This window comes from Salvia splendens, chromosome 10, assembly GCF_004379255.2.
Source record: "Salvia splendens isolate huo1 chromosome 10, SspV2, whole genome shotgun sequence".
Classification (NCBI taxonomy): Eukaryota; Viridiplantae; Streptophyta; class Magnoliopsida; order Lamiales; family Lamiaceae; genus Salvia; species Salvia splendens.
Genome location: NC_056041.1, coordinates 27,695,564 through 27,715,562, shown reverse-complemented (window position 1 = coordinate 27,715,562; position 19,999 = coordinate 27,695,564). Strand labels below are relative to the sequence as shown.

At 36.4% G+C, this 19,999-nt stretch overlaps 1 protein-coding gene and 2 long non-coding RNA genes across 3 annotated transcripts; 1 reads left to right on the top strand and 2 right to left on the bottom strand.

Annotated features, from left to right (window-relative positions):
• Window positions 1-584: 584 nt before the first annotated feature.
• On the bottom strand, window positions 585-1,975 carry LOC121751375. Its single transcript, XR_006040068.1, has 3 exons — window positions 1,087-1,975; window positions 714-934; window positions 585-626 (listed from the first exon to the last, which is right to left on the bottom strand). It is a non-coding gene; the product is annotated as an uncharacterized LOC121751375 (long non-coding RNA).
• A 111-nt stretch (window positions 1,976-2,086) lies between these two features.
• Window positions 2,087-6,354, bottom strand: LOC121751199. The gene is made up of 6 exons (XR_006040020.1): window positions 5,966-6,354; window positions 4,375-4,532; window positions 4,016-4,238; window positions 3,766-3,879; window positions 3,579-3,693; window positions 2,087-2,792 (listed from the first exon to the last, which is right to left on the bottom strand). It is a non-coding gene; the product is annotated as an uncharacterized LOC121751199 (long non-coding RNA).
• Window positions 6,355-16,099: 9,745 nt separating this feature from the next.
• Window positions 16,100-18,014, top strand: LOC121750349 (mitotic-spindle organizing protein 1B-like). The gene is made up of 3 exons (XM_042144870.1): window positions 16,100-16,253; window positions 16,396-16,603; window positions 17,772-18,014. Exons 1-3 carry the CDS (start codon window positions 16,239-16,241, stop codon window positions 17,777-17,779), a joined length of 231 nt encoding a protein of 76 aa, XP_042000804.1. The 5' UTR covers window positions 16,100-16,238; the 3' UTR covers window positions 17,780-18,014.
• Window positions 18,015-19,999: the final 1,985 nt, after the last annotated feature.

Below are 19,999 nucleotides of genomic sequence, written 5' to 3'. Positions count from 1 at the left end.
TCCTGGGATCTTAATAGGTAGGGATTTTAAAAAAGAGAAAACACTAACTTCATAGAAAGCATCTATATTTGACACTAATTGAGTGCTCATCCAGCTTCCAAGGCCCATGATTTCTTTTTTAGATGCAAGTACAGCAAACCGAATGCCAAAGTACATGTCTAGTAGGGTCCTTGGGAAAGAGCCTGTGAAACATTTTAACAGGTATATTAAGATGCCAAGATTTAATGAATGGGGTTTATATATCAAAGAAATACTAATATAGCACATTTATGTACACGGCATATGACACAAAAAAATAAGATAATAGGTAGTATATATTAATTATAGATGCAAGGTAGCAAAAAGTGGATTAGAAAAAGTAGGAAATCACCATGCACAATATAATACCCAAAACTATAATATATGTAATAGATTTACAAAGCTGCAAAAGGCAGCAAAATTGAATCAAATAAGTAGAAAATATAGGCGCTACAACCAAGAAGAAGAAGATTAAGCAAAGAAGGCTTACTCTTTCCCCCCGCTTCTTCTAAGTTAAGAACTCAGTCGCCCCCTGCCGCCCCACGACTTGCCCCCACCGTGCCGCCCCCAGATCTTGCTCACCCAAGTGCGGTGCGTTTTTATCAACGCTAATATAAACAAGCATAAAGGTAAAAAATTAGTTTCTAAAATAAATTCTTGTCTATTTATGCATCAGGCAGTATCACTGAAAGCACCTGAAGAAGTGATTTCCACGTAGTTGGGCTTCGGCCTTCAGATCGACTAAGAAATTCTAGTCTATTTTTGCACGAGGAACTATCACAGAAAGCACCTTAGTTGCCCAAGAGATAACATTTGCAAGAATGAATCTGAATGCTTAGAGAGGCCATCTCAGTCGCCTCAAATACAATAGGATTGGCACACAGCTCTTTAATCTGACTCAAACTGAAATTATTTCCTACATACAGACAAGAAAAGGGTTATATCTAAATGAAACATGTAGAAAGAATCCAAGGAAATAAAAATAATAAATTGTTGTATGCATTCCACTTCCTACAACTAAACAAAAAATTATATCTAAATGTATGTACAACGAAGAGAATGACTAACCACACATCCTGGTATCGTGATCTTCAGATTTTGGACCCAGCAAGGCTAACTCCAATTTTATCAAGTAGAGAAAAATGTAGAGCATCAGAAAGATTTTGCAGTAGTTCTTCATTGATGGCTTTAGTATGAACTGAGAGACACTTAATATCAAAGTGGGCAAAACTGACTTGGAGCAGTAATACGCTACCCTCCATTCCATTGTATACTCCGAGGAACAAGTTAGACAATTACCCACTCACATCAAACACCCCCATAACTTAAGTCTTGCTAGCCCTCGAGCAAGTTAGACAATAAAGCACAGTCATAAGATATTAGATAATCCTCTCCTTCAAGTCACACCAACGAATCCGTAGGGAAATTAGGTCGACCATGAATTCACTCGCGGGTAAAACTTTCGAACAAGAATTGTACACGAACTAATTCCCTAAGACCTAGGCATCCCATGCTTCAATATAAGCTCGAGTTGTGTCTTGGGAGTCTCAAACCATCGTCACTAATTCCTAAAGAGAAGTTCTTCCGGCTATTCTTTATTTTAAGCACATAAGATCTTTCTCCCAAATTCAAGCAAAATTCATCGCTCACAAGTCAATATGATGCATAAATGAAAAGGTCTTATTCATTGGGATGTAAAGGGGCTTTTGGTAAAGGTGGGATAATATATGGTTAAGTAGCTTACCACCATTCTTAAAATACTAGCACATCCATCACAACATCTTTCACATCTCAGTCAATGCGTACAAATTTCTCACAGCTCAACACCCCAAACATGAGATTTTTCGACCATCTAACCAAGTCAACTTATTCTTTTGAGCATTCTTTTATCATTTCTATTTTTCGCTCAATATTTTTTTTCAAGCCTTGGCTTTTTTTACTCAAGAAGGCTGCCTTTTTATTTATTTATTTTATCTAGCCTTGGCTTTTTTTACTCAAGAAAGACTGCCTTTTTATTTATTTATTTTTTCTAGCCTTGGCTTTTTTTACACATGAAAGGCTGCCTTTTTATATATTTTTTTCTAGCCTTGGCTTTTTTTTTACTCATGAAAGGCTGCCTTTTTTCTTTTTTTTTCTAGCCTTGGCTTTTTTCTAAACACGAAAGGCTACCTTTTGATTCTATTTTCGTTTGAAGTGAGAGCTTTTCACTCACCTTGTATCTCAGTACAAATGAATACCACCAATGAATGGTCCAAAACTTCCATCTTTATCTTGCCACCATAATACCCTCCCAAGGATGTGCTAGCACTTTAATTTTGGTGACTAGGGAAGAAAATATAGGCCAACAAATGGATATAATAGGTAAGCTGATATAGTGACTTTAAAATTTTCAACAAAGAAATTGGGCTTTTGGGCTCAAACTGGCTCACTAGGGGTTTATGCTGGGTCAGGCATGTGATAATTTGGATATGAGGCTTTTATTCCTATTGCCTAAATCATTTTTATGCACCAATATCAACAAGATTGCAACTCATAAAGCTCTCATTCAGTCGATCGGCCCTATGACTTTTTCAATTAATTTTTCAAAACCGGAATAGTTCTCTCTCCTTAGCTCAAGAAATCGGACAACAAAGAACACTGTTATCACTTATTTGAAGCATGGGAAACCTAGGACTCCAGAAGTTAGTAAGCAACAACTAAGTTTGCAGATCAACCCTTGAGAAAAATGAAGTCTACACTAATAACCCCTTTAGAAGTTAGCTCCTCCTCAACTCCTACACAACAAATACAAAACAAACAAATTCAATTATATAAATCAGCTGATAAATAAAAATAAAGAAATGAAGCACAACATAAGTAACAAATAAGTGCATATTCAAAAGTATCAACTTAAATGCAACCTAATATATTGGACAGCAAGTTCTAGATAAAGAATCCAACAGAATTTGTAACCTTTTTGGCAGCTGCTATTCATACTAGTGCTTCATTCATACTAGTGCTTCATTATCTAATGCAGGCACACATATGTAGAAATATATGAAAATGAGGTTTTATCATCCAAACAACTCATTCTAATAACAAGGAAAAACATATAAATCTTAACAAAATAATAAATACATTTTGAACATTAATTTTACATTCAATGTAGGATTGACATCATTCCCACATCTAAACCAAGGCCAGCATATGAAATTATACAATGCATCATTGGAGAATTAGTGCGCAATTTGAGCAAAACAAGAACAATCTGGAGGATACCATGTTGATGTGGATTCTTCAATTGAAGTCTAGGTAAAACGCATGATCATATCAAGAGTTGGAAAAGTCAGCATTCTAAAAGTTTTAGGCTCAATCCACCATGTCATTTTAGAAAAAAAAATACCACATAATAAGTTGACATCAACATATTGGAGGATACCAACTAAGAGAATAGTAAAATAAACTTATAGCTGTAGTTTGTAATTTTTTATTCCCTCCGTCCAACCATAAGCGAGGCAATTTTTTGGGCACTAGATTTAAGTAACTGACATTTAAAAAGTTATGGCACATAGTATATATACCTTCTCTGAGATGGTACGGTACATATCTAATGCATCACCAAAGGTTATAAGTGGCTTTTGTCCCAGGATGCTCGGAAGACAGAGCTGCATTAGTAGGATCAGCATTTCCAGGTTCCTACATTAATAAAGTGCCTGGTAAAAAAGTGCACAAGCAAACAATGACTGATATGTAACAGAATGTACTCACTTTTGCATAACTGGAAGGTTCCATCAGTAGCTGGCCAAAGCATGAGAGACTGAAGAAATGATGTCGTTTTCAGCGTTTGTGGACCATCGCCAATTGAAATGTGAGATGAAGGAACTGAAAATGATTACCATAATTTCACTAATTTGATTACTTTTTGTTTTTGTTGCTCGCAGGGTTTACTCATAGGAAAACAACAACTAATAATTAATAAATGATATGAAAATCAAAAGAAATCATAAATGAAACTAACCTTGTATGGGAATCTGGGATCCAACAGGTTCTATATCGTCAGCCAATTTCCAGTGTCTGGGGCATAGCATCAATTCCAGTGCTAACAAGGCCAGATGAGTAAATGCTACCACTTATTTGGTCAGAAGTAGAGATGCAAATATCCTGGAAAATCCACCTCCTGACTAAGCGGGGGGGAGAAGTGGAAATGCATTTGAGCTCTGGGTGGGTGCACCGATTCTGGCCTAGAAAACAGAAAAATATTGCAAATAAAATGACAAAATTAAATGAGATACAAATAAAGATCACAAAGATGAACTAGAGACTATATATCTGGCCACGTGAATCAACTAGATGTCCTAGAATTTGTCAAAGAATCACCTCATAAACTCGTTGTGAATGTGATAAGTGGCCTGGCTTAGCACAAAGAGCTCATTTGACCTTGCGCATAAAGGCTAGCATAAGAAAAAGTGGCACAACGTCTCTGTGCTTTCTCCAAACAGAAATTTGTTTATCTGTTTCCCCATCAATCGTTTGGACTGCATGTAAACAAAGTTACAATGCAACAAGGACAAAATACAAACAATATGAATTCCAAACCCCATACACAATGGACTAAATTAACACAACACTTTGAATAAATTTTTATCAGTTATTTGCTAGTATTATTGCTCTATTAAGTAAATCCCACTCAACCGAAAAAACATCAACAGAATCCACGTTCAGCACAGAGAAAATATCAATCGTTTGGACTGCATGTAAACAAAGTTACAATGCAACAAGGACAAAATACAAACAATATGAATTCCAAACCCATACACAATGAACTAAATTAACATAACACTTTGAACAAATTTTTATCAGTTATTTGCTAGTATTATTGCTCTAATAAGTAAATCCCACTCAACCGAAAAAACATCAACAGAATCCACGTTCAGCACAGAGAAAATATCAAGAGACCATTGTAACTCTCCACACTGTAAATCATAAGGCCTTACCATTTAGGACCCACTTAGTATACACTGGAAGGAACTTCATCATCCAGTTGGTTAAAAGTACGTATGTTTTTCAGACATGATAGGCATCAATGATTACACGACACGGAAACATGCATGGCCTATGTATTTCTTTAATCTTGATAAAGGCTTCCAAATTTATTTAAACTAAATCATGAAACCTACCCGTGAAACAAAAGTCACAAGAAAGCCTTAATTAACTTTTCTTCCAGAAACAGATCAAAGAGAGAGAGTAAAAGACGGAAATATAAGAAATGCACTTGGTCTTGTTTAGAAGCAGCATAAATTCATTTTCACAACCTTTTCACTGGCTGGTGTATTAATAGGTCTTGTAATCCATATTCACCGGCTGGTGTGGTTATTTCACTGGCTATGCAATTAAACATTCCAGAATTTGATCAGATTGGCCTAAACATCTATCAATGCAGAAAGATGGTGAAAAAAATCAGATTTCACCAAGGAGAAGCAAAGACCATTTTCTAATCGAACAGGTCACACTCTAAGAGCTGACAAAGAAACTAGGCAAATTTAGCCACTAGCCAAACTCATTCGAACAAGGATTAACAAATTAGCACACAAATTCATTTACTTCTCAAAGTTGGACGGACTTTATCCAACACAAAGAAAATGCTCAAGGCAGCACTACTAGGTACAGCCCTACTCATCTAGATAAAGATGCTCCCCTTATTTTAGTAATTACAAGTAGAAGAGGGGATCTTGTTGTGTTCATTGGTCAAACTCAACCTTTCTTCTTCTCAAAATCAACTCTAAATGCACAATGTAACAATACTAAATTAGGTGATGCTACTATGGATTCAGCAGCCCTCAGCCACACTGACCTTAACCATGTAAACTAAGCAAAAACATAATCAATCCTTTTAAAACACAAACCCCAAAATGATGAACAAATTGACCTAAACTATACAAAGAAAAAAAAGAAAATACAAACTGATTACCTGAAGACGTGGTGGCTGTTGAGAGGAACGGCGGCGGAGGTTTAGCGAGAGGCTTCTCTGTGCGGGTTGACTCTCCATTCTACTCGGACTATAATCACTGACGGACCCAGGTGGGGTCTCGTGGGGTCGGCCGACCCCACCGCCAGCCACCGAGCATTGCCGGAAAACTTGAATAATCGACCTTTGACCTCCGACCCCACGGAAGGTCCACCCCCTCCGAATCCTTCAGTATTTGAAGGTTAACAAGAGAGGAATAAGAAAAATCGTTGTGAAGAATAGAGGAGGAATATGGGGAAGTCCGGAGGCAGAAAAGTTCAGATCTGGTTCTTTTTTAGAATCGAGGAAGACAACCGTTGTTCTTCCTTTTTTTTCAAATCGAGGGCTCACTAAATGAGTCGAGGAAGACGAACCGTTTCTTCCTTTTTTCCAAATCGAGGGCACACTTAAAAAGTTGACTCATTTAATTGAATAAATAAATTGGTTTGATTGTTATTTAATGGCCATTCCCCTTCTAATTCTATACATAATTTTCATTTTTTTTAATGGCCAATCCATTGTGATTCTTTATTCAAATTATTGATAATAACCAAGGAATTATTATTTAAAATATCTAAATATCAATTTATAAAAAATAATTTAAAACCAATGATTTTACTTCAATTCTTTTTTATTCAAATTATTGATAAATAACCAATAAATTATTATTTAAAATATTTAAATATAAATTTATGAATAAATATTTAAATTATTGAAACCCGTGATTTTACTTCAACAATTTTATACGGAGTAATTTGTAGATATGAAAACTCTTAGAAATGTACCATAAAAATAGAACTATTTAATTTTTATTATTTTAGTAATTTTTAAATACAATATTATATATATTATTAAAACTTTGTTATATTCGATCCCACGAGATTCATATCCGGATCCTCAAGCATTCAATATGTCCTAATTTACATCGGACAAATCTCTTTATCAATTATATCACCATGATATACCATGGAAAAAATAACTTCACAGTTTTTCTCTAGAAATCAATTAATTGACACAACAAATTGAAGAAAAATATCTTTGCATTTGCTTTGGCAATGGAAACAGCTTTAAATACAAAGGAAATTCAACAGATGAACAAAATTCTAGACTTCCTTACCTAGACATTTTTGCTACGGGTGATGGGCACAAAAGAGAGGGAAGAAATTGGTTTAGATAGAGGGGGAAGATGGATGCGTGTTGTTGGTTTGAGAACGGCGGCCAGAGCAAGGGAGTTTCTCCGAAGCACCTCTTTTTTGAATGTGAACAAAGAAACGCTTCAATGATGAACTACCGTATGATATAAATAAAGAAAATACTATACAATCATATGAATGAGCCTCCACGTGTTCTCTCCTTCTCTCATAGTTTTATCTGCAATTGCACCGAAGAAGTGAGAAGGGAACTCTAAGACAAAAATTCTATCAAATTTATGCACACCGATTTACTAGGGTTCCCGAGTTTTTGTAATTTAAAAGAGGAGATGGTAGCGCGGTGATGAGCTAACGTTCTTCAGAATAATTCTATGTGTGCACACTTAATTTAAAGCAAGCAAATAGGTCTAGAAAATTCACTAAACCGACGGGTCTAGCGGATACTAAACATATTCGGGTGTTGTTGGGTGCACTTTCAGAACTGCTATCAGAACCTTAACCCACTATATTATTGGCTAGTATAGGGAAGCAAGGATCGATCCCACTAGGAAGAACGTGTTACAAAAGCGTTTTAGATGTTTTGGAAAGGATTTTTCGGCTGCTGCCACGCAACTCAGTGGGTTAAGTTAAAACTCCTAGACTTGGAAGAAATTGAAAGACTATTCTATCTAACTGACCTAGCGGACAAGAACAATACGAACGTATGCATGAACATCAAACGTAAACGAACGATCTAATCTAAGCTAGCAACAGAAAACACCTACAATAAAATGATCATTTTGAGTTTTTCACGAAATAACCAGAAAATATGCAAAAGTAAGTGGGGACCAATTTCTCTAACTAACCTAATAACATGAAAAGCTCCGAAAAGCAGAAAAGAACAACTCTAGATGCATATCTGATTCTAACTACTAAGAAACTTCATCTTCTTTACGAGATCAATGCAGAAACAGAGTATAACAGGGCACCAAACACCACATGGAACATATCAAACTTCGGATTAAGACTCAAACATGAAAATCAAGCATGAAACTGTCAGATCTAATCTACTTGACCTAGCAGAATTGAAAACGAACAGTAACAAGCAAGAACCATGTAGATTCAGAACAAAGCATATCAGATCCACAAACTCAAACTTAAATTCAACACGGATCTCAACGTTGCCACTTCCAGATCCATCCTCCTCAACTCAGATCCACAACACCAACTTGAATCCAACTGATTCCAACCTCAAACAACCCACAATTGTTAAACGCATCCAAAATAGTAAAAATCAAACATCAACTCCACGAGATCCTAAGAAACAACAACAACAAAAACTTCCATAGCAGTCAAATATAAATTCAAACACAAGATCTAGCGTCAGAATCCACAAACTACGGAGTTAAAACTTGCAAATACTTAAAACAAGAGATTATCCAAGACGAAAAGTAAATACTCCCTCCGCCCCACTTTAGGAGTCCCGGTCACTTTTGCACACCCGTTTTGTAAAAATCATACTCCCTCTGTCCCACTTTAGGAGTCTCAGGCACTTTTACACACTCGTTTTATAAAAATCATAATAAATAGTTAAAGTGGAGAAATCGTAAAGTAAGAGAGAGAATAATATAGAGAAGAGTCTCCTCTAAATTAATCTCTTTCTTACTTTATCATTTCTCCACTTTAACTATTTATTATGATTTTAAAAAAATGAGTGTGCAACCGGGCCTCCTAAAGTGGGACGGAGGGAGTAATAAATAGTTAAAGTAGACAAATGGTAAAGTAAGAGAGATATTAAGGTAGAGAAGAGTTTTGTCTACATTATTCTCTCTTTTACTTTACTATTTTTTCACTTTAACTATTTATTATGATTTTTACAAAATGGATGTGCAAAAGTGACCGGGACTCCTAAAGTGGGATGGAGGGAGTAATTGTTTCTTCGCCCACTTGAGACGGTGGAACACAGCTAAAACAAATGGTAAACACCACCACAACGACCGGAACTTCACCCCATCAGCAAGCGCACAGAGACTAAACAGGACTTTGAAGTGAACTTTCAGGAGAGTGAGCTAAGAAAGGATGGAGCTGCCTCTCCTTTGGATGTTCGTCCCTTTATATAGGTGAGGCTCTGATCCCTAGGGCGCCTTCTTGTTGGTTTGACTATTATGCCCTTGAAAAGGATCTTCAAAATATGCTCTTTTGCTCTCACTTATGCTTCTGCCGCCATCTTCTTGATTCTCCTAGGTCAGTTTGACGCTTCGGTTATTTCACTTCAAATTCTGCTTGATTGTATCCACCAGGTCAATTAGCACAATTTCCTAGGCCTGGCGGATTTCTTACGCACCTGAACTCAGAAACATATGTTAGCTCCCCGAAAATGCACAAATTTATCCTATAACAAATGCATGAAACGAGCCATATCAGTAGGCTATCCTACACGGTGACGGCAGCAGCGAGCTGCTGCTCTCGGCCTACGCAGTCGCGTCGGGTGGCATGTGGCCCGTGGCGGCGTCTCGGCCAGCCGCGCCGTCGGGTGTCGTGAGCGTCTCGGCCAGACGAGCGCACGGTGGCGCGCCTCCTCTCGACCGTTTGTCTCGACACAACCGAGACACGATGCTCCCTCTCCAACGACACACGTCACGCGACTAGGTGTGCACGTCTCGCCCAGTGGTTTGGAGCTTCGTCTCGGTCCTTCCGCCTAGGGTTTGGGCTCTCGGCGTCTCGCTGTCTCGGCTGGTTCTCGGTTGAACTGCCGCACCGCGCCAGCCTCGGTGTCGACCTTGGTGCGGGCGCCGCCTAGGGTTCGGTCTCGGTCGGCGGCGCGTACGAGCCCTTGTTCGATTCAGCAGTTCTCGTTCAACATGCATAAAAATTAAACAAAAACCAACAAGAACATGCTTCATTATCAAATAACACATGCATACATGAATTTCATAAAATTTAAATCCAAATAATCAGAGCCAAAGACTGGCTCTGATACCAAATGAAGGGGTTGGCAGCGGAAGCGTGCGTTCTAACGGATCACACAAAACTAATCTATTTAGCAGATTATTCAGACAAACTCTGTTCGCATAATTATCACATGTATCATGCTCGCAACTTGAATTATAAACATGCTTTAGCACAAAATATCCCTTAAATATGCGTACTACAGAGTTAGCCAATTTACCTCGTTGCTTCACTTGAGAATCGAAGATGGCTTGCGTGTTGTCTACGTGAAGATCTTGAGAACTCGACCTCGGATCTTCTGACTGGTGTCCCGGACTGTAGACTGATATTTGTGTGGGAAAATCTCACCAGTGTACTAGGGCTTAAATAACGAAGACAGAAAACTGCTCAAGGAAGGAGAGCAATTTTCGATTCTCTCTCTAGATGGAGAGAGACGAAAATTATGATTAGGAAAAGGTGTATTTTCTGTCTCCTTTATTCTCCTATTTATATTAAGTCACATATTGGGCCCAGTCAGAGATCTGAGGAAGAATTTGGACATGGACTCACCCAATTAGCTTTTTACTAATTAAATTGAACCCACAATTTATTACAAGCTTATACTGGAATATTACAAGCAGCCACTACAGAAGTAATATTGCACTGCCTTTCCAAATCCGAAATTACAAGTATTCCGGGTTTCCTTTTGTGTGTGTAGTTCATTTCCCGTGCTTAAGATAGAAACATCCATTAATTAATCAATGTCTGCTATGGACTTAATTAATTAACATATTTTAATCTCCAAGAGTGGACTTAGCAAGAAACTCTTATTTATTATTCATAGAGTAATAAAACTCCAACTAGCTAGGTTTCGAATAATAAAACCTTGTTTCGAGCTCCTCTTGTGAATGTTATCAAACGAGACTCTCCTCGCGCACGATTCAACATAATAGCAATCATAGCACCGCCAGATAATGATCACCACTACCCAATATACCTGGATCGTTGGGTGACGAAAAACCCGCACCTTTAGTAAGTCAAAGTAGTAGATACTCAATATCGTATGCTCAATGCTAACGTACATTGATTAAGAAATTAATTATCAAGACCTCGTCTTTCAGTAGATAGCATAAAGACTCGTCTTCCTGTTAGATCCAATTCAGTGTTATACCACACCAACGTCATCTTATTTCAATAAGGCTTAGAAATAGTCGGACTGACATTGCAACCTTTCACGATAGGTAGTCTAGGCCTATCTAGGTTGTGAAATTATTATTTTTCTTTGTTCAGGACTGACCGCGTACCTTGAATTGAGCTCAGCCCACAACCGGTCTACTAAAACAAAGACTTAGACTTTGTTATGTTCGCTTGTACATTTAAATATGCAATAAACACCCATTAAATGTAAAACATAACAACATCATGACAAAAATAATCTGTTGCATTCATTGGAAAATAATAATTAGAGTTTTACAGTATTCAATCACTCGAAAGGTGATTTCTAGTTTACAAACCCTAACAACAATAACTCTTATTTATTATTCATAGAGTAATCAAACTCCAACTAGCTAGGTTCCGAATAATAAAACACTGTTTCGAGCTCCTCTTATGGATGTTATCAAACGAGACTCTCCTCGCGCACGATTCAACATAATAGCAATCCTAGCACCGCTAGATAATGATCACCACTACCCAATATACTTGGATCATTGGGTGACGAAAAACTCGCACCTTTGGTAAGTCAAAGTAGTAGATACTCAATATCATATGCTCAATGCTAACGTACATTGATTAAGAAATTAATTATCAAGACCTCGTCTTTCAGTAGATAGCATAAAGACTCGTCTTGCCGTTTAGATCCAATTCAGTGCTATACCACACCAATGTCATCTTATTTCAATAAGGCTTAGAAATAATCGGACTGACATTGCAACCTTTCACGATAGGTAGTCTTGGCCTATCTAGGTTGTGAAATTCTTATTTTTCTTTGTTCAGAACTGACCGTGTTACCTTAAATTGGACGCGGTCCACAACCGGTCTACTAAAACAAAGACTTAGACTTTGTTACGTTCGCTTATACATTTAAATATGCAATAAACATCCATTAAATGTAAAACATAACAACATTATGACAAAAATAATCTGGACGAGCTTTATAACGATCAATTGTTCCATCAATTTTTTTCTTCAATTTGAATACCCATTTACAAGTAATAGGTTGAATATATTTTGGCCTCTTAACAAGTTCTCATGTGCAGTTCTTGATTAGAGCCAAAATTTCCACTTTCATTGTTGCGACCCATTTAGGATCGCCTTTAGCATCATCATAAGACTTTGGTTCATCATCGCATGACTCTCCCATTAGAAATGCATAAATCACCGATGAAAGATTTACCTCGACTTCATAGTCAGCTAAATGAGCAGGTGGTCTTCTTTGTCTATCAGACCTTCGAGTTTCAGCTTCTATCCCCTCATTTTGCTACAAATCCTCTTCAGGAGAAGTAGCAGCACTCCCCCTATCACTTGATGTAGCATCGTCAAGAATAGGCAAAAGATCAGTTGTGACACTTCTGTCATTTTGCATCAATTTGATCAGATGAAAATTCATCAAACACCACATCACGAGAGACAACAACTTTCTTTGTTTTTGGATCCATACACCTCCATCCTTTCTTGTGAGTGTCATAGCCAACAAAAATACAACGCTTTGCCTTCGGATCAAGCTTAGTCCTATTAGACTTTGAGACATGGACATATCAAATCGAACCACAAACTCGAAATAGACTCACATTCGGCTTATGATGATATAATAACTCATATGGACATGGTTCTGTACCTGACCACGAACGTAATCGGTTCACGACAAAACTCGCTGACTGAATTGCTGCTTCCCACAAATCTCTTGGAAGGTTCTTTGCATGTATTCATGATAAGCAAATGGATGTAAGATGAGTCAATTTACGCTCAACAACTCCATTTTGTTGTGGAGTTTCGGGGCAAGTCATCTGACGTCGAATACCATTTTCTATACAATAATTCATAAACTGATCAGACACTAACTCACCTCCATTATCAGTGCGTAGGCATTTAATTTTCTGCCCAAATTCTTTCTCCACTTGCTCCTTGAACTGAACAAACTAGGAGAATGCCTCACTTTTTTGTTCTAAGAAGAGACCTCATCCACAATAACCATCACATAACGATAGCCACGATAACTTGGGGTTTTTGTGCGCCCCATCAAATCCGAATGAAGGAGCTGCAGCACGGCGAAAGCTTTATCCTTTGAATTTGAGAAAGGGAGTCGATGTGATTTTCCGTATTGGCAGCCGGAACAAACCACATCCAGATAAATTTTCTTGAACACATGAACACCTTCAAGAAGCTTCTTCTCATAAATTTTCTGCAATAACTGAAAACCAACATGGCCTAATCGAGCAGGCCAAAGTGTGGCACTATCTTATTAACTTGTTTTCTCAGTATATGCTTCATTTGCAGACAATACATAGAGCGAGTCTTTTCTCTTTCCAGTAAATAAAACATCAGCATCAAGGTGTTTTATATTGGAAATAATTTTCACATCATGTGGACCAAAAAGAACAGTCCTCCCAGAATCCACAATTTGAGAAACCGATGCAAGATTCTTCTTCAAGTCTGGAACATGATAGACATCCTCAAGAGAGGCATCCTTCTGAACCCAAAATTGGCCTTCATTTACTACAGGGTGTAGCGAATTATCCGCGGTCACAATAACCTTCTTTTGATTGTATGGGCGAACACACGAGAGTAAGGAATCATTTCTAGTTGCATGGTGAGAGCAAAGTACCGGCCTTAAACAATCTGCCTTCTTTTCCGTCGGAGGAGACAAAGAAAGGCTCAATGGAGTCAATTGAAGCTCAACACCTGATACGAGCATTATTAGTTAGATATATTAGGATTTGCATATCTTTTCCATATCTTTGTTTTCTTATTCATTAAGTTATTATTAGCATTATATATAGGAGTTATTGTAATCATTTGAGAAATCAATCAAGAATATCAATATTATCGTTCATTCTCTTCTCCAAGTGAGAAACCTGTCTTGCTCGACGGGCACTTGCCCGCGACAAACATCTATCGATCGCCGATCTACGGACGCCGATCTACCCGATAGGGGGTTTATCCTATCAAATTGGTGCTTTCATTGAGATCTCACCCTCCAAAATATCGATCGAATCACAGCTATGTCGCTGCCCGACGGGAATCCACCGCGCACAGCAACTAGCCACACCGATCGAACCATAGCTACGGCGCTGCCCGGCGGGAATCCACCCGCGCACAGCAACTAGTTATGCATTCCACCATCTCGAACCAAAGTTGTGCCGCTGCCCGACGGAAGACGTTCCGCGCACAGCATTAGATTTGGTTGTCGAGTTCCCACCTTGAGGACAAGGTGGATTTCAACCGAGGGGGAGTTGATACGAGCATTATTAGTTAGATAAATTAGGATTTGCATATCTTTTCCATATCTTTGTTTTCTTATTCATTAAGTTATTATTAGCATTATATATAGGAGTTATTGTAATCATTTGAGAAATCAATCAAGAATATCAATATTATCGTTCATTCTCTTCTCCAAGTGAGAAACGTGTCTTGCTCGACGGGCACTTGCCCGCGACAAACATCTATCGATCGCCGATCTACCCGATAGGGGGTTTATCCTATCAACACCACACTTCACACAACCGCCGGAAAACGAAGAGAGCCGCCGCCAAACTGATTCATCCCCTCTCCAAAGAATTCACGCCGTCAGCCACCACAAAGGATGACTTCCGTTGCCACTGGAGTGGAGGGGGGCCGCCGGAAAGCTGGAAGAACCCTTCAAGTGCGTCGGCGATTTCCAGATTCGAAAAAAGCGAAATAAGAACAGGTTTCGAATATTCAAACAAGGTGGATTTTTCCAGGTAAAATCACTCAAACCGTTGAAGATAAGAGGAATACAACCAAGATTAATCAACCAAAAGAGTATCAGCTTCAAAGCGAGAAGAGGGAAGACGAAAGTAGAGAGAGAGGATCTCTAGAGAGAAGTCAGAGAGAATTCATTCTAGATTCAGAAAATCTCAATCACACTGTGAAATCTTTAATATCACTAGTGATTGATGTATTCATAGATGAGGGACATTCCTTATACATCTACTCGATGATCTACCATATGATGACAATAGGGTGAACATTAAGAAAAGCACGGGGTCAACATTACCCAATGCAATAATTTATGAAGAATAAGAAAGAAATGAAAATTGGAAGAAAAGAATTGTAGATTTCAAATGGAGTTGGAAGGAAGAAATGTATGAGTTGGGAGATGGAAGGAATAAACAAAGAATTTTGCTCTAATTTATTGAAATGGGTTTTTAACAAAACAATGTTATTTCTAGCTTAGGTACATATTGTTGTTTTGTTCACATGGATAAAATGAGTTGCCCACATTATCCTTTTTTTCACCAAAGAGAAGACAAGTGGAATGATTTTTAAACCTAGAAATTTGGTTATTTATAATTTCGTTTTTGAAAATCGTGGTTTCGACCAGAATTTAACCATTTTCTCTATTTATCTTTTCTAAAACAATTTTATATAGAAAAAACCAATAGTAATTTTAATAATACTACTTCTATTTTATTTATATTTTGAATATGATTGGAATGTACTATGTATGAATCTCGCAAGGCTATAGTAATCTTAATAGTAATAAAATACTCTTTCCGTCTTTAAAAAATTGACAAACTTAAATGACATAATTTTAAATGTGCAATTAGTAAAATAAAAAAAGAGATAGAAAACGTAAGAAGGATAGAGTGAAAAAATAATAAAAATAGTGTTAATGGACTGGATGGTCCACAATAAATGGTGTGAAATTAGTTAAAATTGTCCATTTTCATACTTGGTCTAATTTCTGGGCAGCTAAAAATGGTAAAGTAAGTCTATTTTATGATTTGGGAGTTGATATCTTTGAGAGAAAATAATGAAATTCCACTTTTATATCGCTAGACCATAATTTTTAAAAAAAATTAACAATATACAGTCATATTTATTGTTAACAAAAAGCTTGTAAATCGAAAATTCAGCAGTTTCTCCCAAATTCATCATTTTCTCTCGGGAGATTTGAAAGTAGACCGTCACACTCACCGGCGAAACTTATCCGTAGTATGTTGAATACGCATGTATAGCTCATTTTTTTATGAACCTGCTTTTGATTGCGATTTTTTTACTCAAAACCCTATCCCCAATTCGTGGAATTGCTCGGATCCCAATTTAATTTTGATAGATTGTGGAAATATGTAATTAGCAAAACAATTGGTGCAGGGAATGGATCCGGAGGCAGCTAGAACTGCTCGGGATTCTCTCGACTTAGCGTTTCACATGTCTAACATTCTGGAAACTGGTTTGGACCGCCACACGCTTTCGGTTCTGATCGCTCTTTGTGAGATGGGCATCAACCCTGAATCTTTGGCCGCCGTTGTTAAGGAGCTTCGTAGAGAATCGCCACCTCCTTCTTCCTCCACCGAGACAGGTATTACTGAATTAATTTGTTTTTGCTGTTTGTTCATATATTGCTAATTTTGTTTGATTATGTTAGTTATCATTTTTACTTGTATGATTGGCATTATTAATTCAGTGAAAAAGAAAAATGTTGCGGTTTATTTATTGATTTCAAATCACTCATTCAACATTGCAGGAAGGATTTTGCTCAGTTCTACTGTAATTACATCAAAATAGTCTGTTGGATTAAATTTGGATGATAGAAGCGTTATTGTTTTCCTAAGATATTCAAATTGCTATTAATTGAGACAATTATGTGAAGAAACTTCTGTCATTGTTTATATTTTCATGAGGCTGTGTTTGGTTGAGAGCATATGATGTATAGATCTTAAAGCCATAATAGATTCTTTGAACTTATGTAGCTGTCTTGAACATGTAGTTAGCTGTTCATTGTCAAGTATTTGAAAACCCTTTGCGTGCTTTTCTCAAGCAACCCAACAAAACCAAACCTTTTGAAATCAATAAATAAATGTGAATAGAAGTAGCACATTAACTGACCTAAATATGCTCTACAATACAGTAATGTAATTACTGCTCCTGCCGTCATTACTTTTGGTTTCTTCATATTTTTTAGAATTTATGGGCAAGATATGGTGGAGATATGCACACGCTTCTATTGATCTTGCTAATGTGAAGTTACATGCCTGTTACTTTAAAGATAACATGTGAGGATGTTCGGTGATTTTTAGTCAATTTTATAGCACCTGGATTTTCTATTTTCATCAATAGTTAGTTCGTAAAGAAAATGTTGGGCTTGCGCCTTATTATCTGAATTGGCTACTTTGTTGATGTAGATATTGTATACCATGTGGCTCTGTTACCATTATCTTAATTAGCTTACACATCCTGTGTTACTTTTGCATATGTTGAAGAAGTTTTTCCAAAAACAAATGCATAGTTTTTCTATGAGAAACCGAATCTATGCAAGTATTATTGTATGAAGAGCATGGATCCATCAATTGGCTCATCTTAGCAATCAAAATCCTGTGTTCTGCGTGTGCGCATAACAAGTTTCTATAGAGGCAGCCATTTTATACTTCTTGCTGCTATTTTTTGTAGAAAGTTTGTCCACGTTCCCCCAGTTTAGTCTGTGGATGTGATAATAAGAGCCTGACTTCTCTTTTTCGTGTGAACTGCAGGGCTGTAACCATGGCCTTGCAATTATTCTACGAAGAAGAAGATGACTGGCAGCAAAGAGATTTTGCTACATTTTACTAATCGATGGTTTGAATTTAATGTATATTCTTGTGCTACAGCTATTCTCTATTGTTTTAGATTGCAAATATTGTCCAAATTTTATACTCTCACTATCTAAAATTTGTAACCTTTTAATCTGCCACAAGTTTTAAGAAATATACTCTCTTTGTCTGTCTGCGTAAAAATCTTCCTATGATCTCTTCCCTGATCATATGACTCATCAACTTATCACACTTCCCCATTCCACGTTTTTTTCGAACAATTCCTCTTATTGGTTAGAGCGCTACAATTTATTTATTTATCATATGCAGTGAAATTATCGAGTTCTCTGATTGAAGATGCCAAATATTGAAAATAATATTGTATAATTTTATATCATAGCAGTTATATATATGGAAAAATTAATTGGTACTCACTCCGTCCCACAATAGGAGTCATATTTGATTTGGGCACGGAGTGATAAAGCCAGAAATTTTTTGTTGGGGTCCAAATACTTTTTATCGACAACTAAGTATCACAATAATAAAAAAAATTCATTTATTTAATGATGAAATTTTACAATATTTACTGATTAAATTCAAACCACCGATTAGTAAAATGTAGTAAATTCATACCATCGATTAGTAAAATGTTTTTTGGAATGTCCCAACCTAAGTTTAACATTACTTAATAAAATGTGTCAATACTACATGTTTTTTGGGATGTCCCAGCCTAATTGACACATTACTTAAAATAGAAATGTTCCACTTAGGGTGGAACGCACGGAGTACTTTATGTGGCATTGTCATGCTTAGTCAACAAGGAAGAGTGTTACTAATTGCAGTTACATGTCCTATGACAACGTTGTTGTTCCTTCCTGACATTGTCGACTCTTTCAACATTGATGTTATTTTTAACCAAAATCACCATATGTATCTCCAGATTGAATAATGATAAATAAATTGTACTTCGTCGTCCCATATAAATAGTCTCTTTTTTCCATTTTGATCGTCCACAAAAATAGTATTTTTTCTATATTTGGTAGGTTTTTCTTCCTTATAAGGTCAGTTTATCATTTGTTACTAGCACTACTAGAATTACCTTTATTTTCTGTTTCTCTCATACTTTATCAATTTCGCATTAATAATTCTGTCGTCTCCAAATTTTATAGGACTAATGAAGTATATACATAATGCCCTTAAATTTTGAACCGTTTTTTATTAATTATTATTTTCTTACTAAATTACCCTTATTTGATTTGTTAACATGAAATTACTAGGATGATATATGAAAGCATGGAAATATAAAAGATTAACACAATTATAAAAGGTGCCGCTTATATATGAAAATATGTAGATCTAATTTTGTATACAATTTATGAAATTATGAAAACTCATAAACTAAGGTAAATCAATAAGTCACGAAATTGTTCCTTATGCATTACATCTGAATGTTCAAATACCATTAAAAATATTATGCATTGAAGGTAAATCAAGAGACAATAAGCAACTCAAACCCGTTAGGCACTACCAAACTTGACGGAGTTCACAGATCGAATAATACAATGCTCTTTTTTGAGAATTTAAGGTATAACATATAAGCAAAAAGCAAAAATTAAATAATCATAAACGAGCAATAGCGGTTTGAAGCCGTTTATGATTATCTCAAATAATCATATAGGATGCCAAAAATAGTGTTTAGAGATCGAACACACAAAGAGACGATTTGAATGAAACTTCTAAAAAGACATTAAAAATGAGAAATACAGAAATAAACTGTATATAAAAAATAATAAAAATAAGATACGCATAATAAAAAACAATAATGATAAAATAAACATAAAGCATTTTATGGTGTTATGAAAGGCCATATAACACCTTGGTCATATGAAAGGCCAAAGGCTTTGCCTTTCCACCTACTAAATTCTCTATATTCAACAACTATTTCTATTAATAATTTTTATATTTCTTAAAACTCGAGTCGAATTAACTTATATTACTTCGTCGTAGATGGAGAGAATATATTTTAAGAATGCCAAAACTAATACTTCATCCGATGTTAAAAGTGTGAACATTTTATTCGGCACATGTATAATGTATAAAGTTTAAAGTAAGAGAGAAGGAGAAAGATAAACGATAGTTTAAGTAGTGTTAGTGGATATTGAAATCCATATCATCAGTAGTGTAGTATA